The 7500-nt window shown below is 35.1% G+C and overlaps 1 protein-coding gene across 9 annotated transcripts in view; it reads left to right on the top strand.

The window, feature by feature from the left end:
• Window positions 1-7500, top strand: part of LOC115214302 (teneurin-m) — a 517371-nt gene that overhangs the window by 332959 nt on the left and 176912 nt on the right. For 7 of the 9 annotated variants that reach the window (XM_029783463.2, XM_029783461.2, XM_029783465.2 and 4 more), the window contains one exon: window positions 1-193. This exon is cut by the window's left edge and continues 20 nt beyond it. The exons of the other annotated variants lie outside the window; for them this stretch is intronic. In XM_029783463.2, coding sequence (XP_029639323.1) covers window positions 1-193 — 193 coding nt within the window. The remainder of the gene's footprint in view (window positions 194-7500) is intronic. 9 annotated transcript variants of the gene reach the window in all.

Below are 7500 nucleotides of genomic sequence, written 5' to 3'. Positions count from 1 at the left end.
TCTAGCAATGGCCTATGTAGCCTGGGTCGATGCATATGTTTCCAGGGCTACAAAGGTCCTAGTTGTAACCAGCAGGACATTATTAACCTTGAGCATCTCTGCTCTAAGGACTGCTCAGGTCATGGTACCTATAACATTAAGACGGACCAATGTAACTGCGATTGGCACTTCACTGGTGAAAAGTGTGAAACAGGTAACCAAGCTGAACAGACAAGCAGCCTTCCTGCCCGACGTTTTCTTTTGAAATTCCTACACCCCCCAGTTTTAATTTGATTCCTCCCAAGCAAGTGCATCCATTTGCCACTGCATGCCACAGATGATGCTAAAAAAACGTACACATCAGCAGTCTGAAGGAATACATTTGTTTAACTATTAGTTGCTGCATGCACACAAGATATGACAAATTTGATATATATATATATATATATATTTAAATATATATATATATATATTTACATATATATATATATATGCACATACATATGTATGTATATTGCATGTGTACTAATATTTAATAGAGATACATCACGAATTAATGTAGTAAGTGCATAAGGTCAGTCATGGAAAAAGGCCTTTTTACTACATTTATCTTTGTCTACGTATATGATATATATATATATGTATATGTGTGTATATGTATATGTGTGTGTGTGTATATATATAGGTATATATATATATATATATACATATATATATACATATACACATATACACACATATATATATATATATATATATATATATATATATACATAAACACATATATATACATATATATATACATGTATATATATATATACACATATGAGCATACACACGTATAAGTCTGTGTGTGTGTGTATAGGTGTTCTATTTGTTAAAATAATGCAACAGCTGTTGAGTAACAAAAGCATGTTAGTCCTCCTTGCTGCCCTTCGAATCTTCATTGCATTTTCCATTCATCTTTATTCATTGTGAACAATCATTGTCATCATCATCATTCTACATCAGCATCCCTATCAGCATAAACATCATAATCTGTTTCTTTTCCCTTGGCATTAGTTTATTTATTTCTGTTGAGCTTTGTACAATATACCCAACCTCTCTTGTTTGTCAGAGCTCCGTCCCAGCAAGGCATAAATCCTAAACATCTGAACTGATATGGACCCTTTTGTCAGGGACAAGCATTTGCAGTTTCTGTTGATAGACTTTTAAATATTTTGTTTTATTTTGTTTTCTTTCACATTATATTTTTTGTGCTGTTTTTTATAAATTATGCATCCAACAATTTAGGGAAATTTCTAAAGTTAATTTTGTTTTTTGCATTTGGTTCACAAGATACTTGATGTGAAATTATTTTTTAAACAGATTTTGTTGTATCTTGGCTGGGTCATTATGCCAATAAAGCACAACCTCAAGTTCTATTTCATTTCTTTTGTCATTATTAATAAACCATCTAAACAAATAATTGTTTGATTAATTGCATAGTTAATCAATGAATCAGCTAGGGTTCTCAGAGTCCTTTCATCGCCATTTGCAGTGTACATCCCTTAAAATGTTAGGAAAGCAAATGTAACAGCTGAACCACAGCATATATAAAAGGGGACTGCTGGGAGTTTGGCTGAGAGAATGGAGGTGCAGTTCAAAGAATGATAGGGAATCTATGTCAGTACTCTATCAGCATGCTAAGGTTAAGCAGGACAGTATACTGAATAACAGAGATATAGAAACCATATCGAAATACCTGTATGTGCAACATTATAACAGTTATATGAATCTTCAGTGACAAGTGAATAGAAACCATCACTTCATAAACAATACAGGTAAAATGCAATGACCACACCACCACTTCCACCTGCCACAACCTATCGCCCGGGACAGGCGGTATAGTATAATGTGCAAATCCACATGTATGTGCATACCTATCAGATAATGCTGCTGACATGTTAGATTGTGTCTAGCAGTTCCCTTCAGAGAAAAAGAAAAAATTTATACCTTGAGTTTAAAAAATATACATTAGAAATTCTTAAGCAGATCAGGCCGAAAATGTCGCTAGAAGGTAGGATCACCAAGCATAGATTGGCATATTTTGGTCATGTTATGCGGAGAAAATCCCTGGAGAAGGACATCATGCTCAGAATGGTCAGTGGCAAGAGAAGAAGAGGCCGACCAAGAACCCGCTGGCTTGACACCATCAAGAGTGATACCGGAATGGACATAGCCAATCTGAAAGAAGCGGCCCAGGATAGAACTGACTGGAGGACACTGATCCATCGAGTAACCGAGAGTCGACTTCAACTGAGCGGATAGATAGATAGATTGTGTGTGTGTGTCTATAAGCATTTGCGTATTTGTGTGTGAAGTAGGATGGTAGATAAATTCCTTATTCCCTTGACTTACTAGAATGAAAGGTAAAGTGATAATGTGATCGGTACCGTTGAGCACCATCTTCCCCAAAACAAAGCGACCGGACTAGAATGTACCAAAACACACACACACACCACTTTTTTCTCATGTTTCTTATTCACATCCTTATGAATACAAATACACAAATAGAATCTGAAAAGTTGGAGACAGACAGATCCAGTGTTGAGAGGGCACATTGTTGGTGCAGGTATGAATAGCAAAGAAAGGACTCTAATGAACCAAGCTAGTTGATTGATTATACAGTTAATCAAATGATTTATTAATAATTTAAATAGTTAACTGTCAACTAATAATAATAGTAATAATAGAAGTGAAACAGAGCCAGTGCATATGTTTCTTTATTAGAATAATGACCCTCTCAAGCTACAACGAATTCCAATGCTATTACCATTATCATTACTTGGAGTTAATCATGGAGGTAGGGAGCTGAATCAGTTGTGTCCCTTTGTATTCAGAGTTTGTAAGACAAGTGTTTCCCAAACCTGAAGATGTTTTAAACCTCAGACGTCTTATGGATACCTTTCAAAATAATAGACATATTTACCTGTCATAATCATGGTTGATTATTCAAGTTTGTACCTAACTTCTATGAATATAATCTTATGTATGCTCAGTCAGGGACCTATTATTATTAGAGCTGGCAGAATTCTTGGACAAATTGTTGTATGGTTTTTATTCTTGCAGTTTGCATTCTGAATTCCAAGCAAGGTCAACTTTGTGTTTCATCCTCCCAGGGTTATTAGATTAAGTAACAAGATCAATAGTAGGAATTAAACCCACCCCCACCTCACCTTGAAATTGCAAGCCTCTTGCCTCCATTAGTGATTATCGTGATGATAATGATGATGATGATGTACCTAAATTGGAAGCCATCATCATTATCCTTATAATTAGGGTAGCGAGCTGGCAGAATCATTAGCTCGCTGGGCGAAATGCTTAGCAGCATCTTGTCCATCCTTATGTCCTGAGTTCATATTCCACTGTGGTCAACTTTGCCGTTCATCCTTTTGGGGTCAACAAATTAAGTACCAGTCAAACACTGGGGTTGATGTAATTGACTCATTCTCCCTCACAACAAAATTTCAGGCCTTGTGTCTATAGTAGAAAGGATCATTGTTATTATTTTCATCATTATTATTGCTACTACTACTACTTAAAGGTTGATGAATTGTTGAATCAACAAAGTGGTTGATAAAATGGTTTTTGGAATTCCTTTGTTCTGCTACATTCTTCAGTTGTTACACTAATAAGACTCTTCTTGCTTCTTGACCTTCTGTGGTCAATAAAATATTATCTCCTGATTTTGACTTATCTCCCAGCAAAATTGTGATTGATTACTCAGATGTTTATTATTATTGTTGTTATTATTAGTATTTGGCAAGTGGCAGAATGGCAGAACTAGTAAATGAAATACTTTGCAGTATTCTGCTAGTAAGTTCTAACCTCAGCTGGGTCAATTTTATTTGCCAACCTTTTGAAGCTGGCAAAAAATACAGAAATCAAATAAACATTCTCAACCCACAAAATTTCTGGTCTCCTCCTCCTCCTCCTCCTCCTGTTAGAAATTAATTTTCTTATCGTTTAGTATTGGCAATATAGCAAAACAATCAATTATAAGAGCCTTGGGCTAAATTACTTTGTGGTATTCATTTCAGCTCTTTATGTTCTAAGTTCAAATCCTGCCAAAGTCAACCATGTATTTCTTCCTTTCGGAACTGGTAAAATAAGCTTTCAGTCAAGTATTAGAATCGATTTAAATGTCTAACCATTTCTTCTCAAAATCTTTGACTTTGTGCCTTCATTAGAAATTATTATTATTGTTATAGAAGCAGAGTAACAGAAATGGTAAAGCAAAAGACTTACTATCATGTGTACTGGCACCAACATTAGCTTCTTCTAAACTCATTACAGTAATCGAAAGAATAGTGAGCCACATTCTCACTAGTTGGGAACCCAGGGACCAAATCCAATCCCCTCCAGCCTATGGCTCTGTAACCCTCTACAATGAAAAAAAATCATCCTTTTTTGTTTTTATCATTGATTTTTCATCTTTATTTCATATAAATATAATACAAGTTTATTTTATGATTATGTTCTGAATTGATACAATTATTATTACAACTACTACGACTACTACTACTAATAATAATAATAATACTTCAGAATTAGAAGACAGAAAGGAGGAAAAAGAGACAGGGAAGAACAGTTTGTTGAAATCCGGTGTGTTAAGGGAGCTACAAATGTGTGAGAATGGGATTAGAGTGTTATCCGACAAACTTGAGCTGAAAGGACAGAGAGGAAACCCTCGCTGGTGGGATGGTCTGTCTCTTGGCCCACACTTCTCAGAAGACACATTCAGGGAGTCACAGGAAAGACAAAGAGAACTGTCGTTCTTAGGTAACTTATATGCACAGCTGTAGAATAGAGCCTCTGCTCTGAAATGAAGAATTAGTCAAAAGTCACCAGTTTCTGCTTAACCCCACTGAAAAACAAATGTATACACTTGCATATATATATATGTGTGTGTGTAGACATGCATGCATATATGCATATCCATGCACATAATTTTCATGCATTGTAGCTGCCACCCCAATTTACACTATTAAACCTGCAATGTAGTTGGCCATCCTTTTAATCTCATTGATATCAACTTGTTAGTTTTTATTCTAAAGTCTGCCTCCCTTATTTTAAGAGGTTGGTTGTAGAGACTGAGCAGTTGGTTAAATCAGGATAGATGTAGTCTATTCCATGCAAAATAAAATAATTAAAATTAGTTCTTAGCCATTGGAATCTCCCATATTTTTTGTTGTTGCTTCCATTACATAATTCTCCCAACCTCATAATTACTATCATTAGTATATTCATTGTGTTTATTAAAATATCTATTAAAGCCATTAAAACCATTATTTGAATTTCTTTATGAATTCAACTCACCAAATACATTTCGATATACTTGGTGTAAAGTTTCTTACCTTCTCTGTTGTCAGTATTCTTGACACATTCCCACTGTATCCCACCTCATCAATCTGACCTACCATCTTTATATAAAAACAAAAATGAACGTTTGAGAAGTAACCCGCCAAAATATGGGACAAATAAGGTATATGAATGTATCTTATTTACTGCTTTATCATTGAGTGAGAGAGCAGCACATGCCATCAAAGTGACACTGGGGTACTAGTATATGAGACTCAATATATCGATCATGGTTACCTGTCTGATAAGCGTACACCAGGCACATGCATCACAAACCTATGTGCATAACATTGAGAACTCATATCAAGATAAACAACACATGACCTTGCAGGTGAGGGCCCAGTTAGAATTTTCTTCAGGTTGAGTAACTCATCCTGCTCAAAAGGTCCCTGAATAAGGTTTAAGGATGATGAACAAAACACCCATGTTTCCTCAGGTGAGCTATCCAAACTCCAAAGAAATTCCTCTCAAACCATGGCTATGATGCTCTCTCACTACTTCTGCTTGTGATTAGAGATGCACATATCGTCAGCCACTAAGGAATATACTCAACTGGTTAAGGTCAAACAACTGACAAGTAAATCTGTAGTATTGAGCAGAATATTTACTGTAACCCATCCTTTAGTATTACTTTTTTTTCTTATTTTATTAGTCTTGTTTACATGCAAAACCCTCACAACTACACACACTCACACACATATGCACACACATTTTTTTTGTTTTGTCCTGTGCTGTACATAATGTCTTCTTTGTGTAAATAAAGAAGTCATTATTATTATTATTATTATTTTATTATTATTATTGACATTAACAAGTTAGAGAATTTGCAGAAATAGCAATTTAATGAACAATTTTTGCAAAGTTAATAAATTGAGAGCCAGCAAAATAAGGTGTCCATATAATTGACTATAGCTCCTTCCACTACCAAATTTGTCGCCCTGTTCCCCATTCAGTTCTCTCACATAGTATCTTAACTTCAAATCTGGCAGTGACTGCCTTTGGCTTTTACCTTTGCTGGGAGACTAAAAGGAGAGCCTCTGTTTATACGGATAAAGTTACAGGTGTCTGTAAAACATTATCGTTATTTCTAAACATTTACTTTCTTTACTGTTTCAACAAAAAAAGAAAGAAAAAGAAAGAAAGAAAGAAAAAAGATTAAAGAGAGAAAGAAAATAAGGAAAATAGAATGGGAAGAAATGTAGAAATGGTTGTCAAAATAAAAATTCTTTCCAATGCCTGTTGGGAATGTTAGCATTGTGATTTCAAATCCTGATAAGTTTAGTCTTGCTGTTCATATGTGCCTTCAATGAAATGAACTCCTTTTACTTTACTAGGGTTTATTCATTCAATGGTAACACTTCCCCAACAATAATTCTAAAACTAAAGGCAAATTAATATATTTTGTTAATATTGGGGCTATTTACTATTAAAGTATACATTTTTTAGATATCAGTTATGCAGCAGCCGATATTAACCCTTTAGCATTCAAACCGGCCACATCCGGCCAAAATATTTAGCCTGTTTTATATCGAAACTAACCAGATCTGGCCTCTCACCTCAGCCCTACCATGTCGTTCAAAAACGAAAAAATCACATCACTGAAATCTCTAAACTACAAGATAATCCAGGATTAATTCAAACCATTTTAAAGTGTATGTGTGTGTGTGGGTGCATGCTTGTATGCTTGTGTATGAATCTGTGCAAATGTTTACATTTTTCATCTTCGCATAAAATTATGTGACCAACTGCAACTGTTGTGTTGTCATGTTGTGTTGCTTGTCAACGAACCATCTTGTAGCTCTGTCTCTTGAAAGATGAATGGCATAAAAAGTCCCATGCTTGGAACACAGGTAAGAGTCTGTAGGGAAGCATTTGCCAGTAAAATAATGCCTAAATAATGCAAGCACACACACAAACACAGATGCACATCAATATAAATATCTATGTGGGAAGTTCTGTGTGAACGTATACAAATGTGTATGTGTGTGCGTGTGTGTGTGTGTGTGTATGAGTCTATGTAATTCTCAAGGGAATACTGTTTCTTTCTCAAAGAAGATCTTGACCTCAATGCAATATCATTGACCTTTTACACTGTCAACTCCATCATCATACCATTGT

This window comes from Octopus sinensis, linkage group LG7, assembly GCF_006345805.1.
Source record: "Octopus sinensis linkage group LG7, ASM634580v1, whole genome shotgun sequence".
NCBI lineage: Eukaryota > Metazoa > Mollusca > Cephalopoda > Octopoda > Octopodidae > Octopus > Octopus sinensis.
This window is presented reverse-complemented; position numbering and strand designations above follow the sequence as displayed.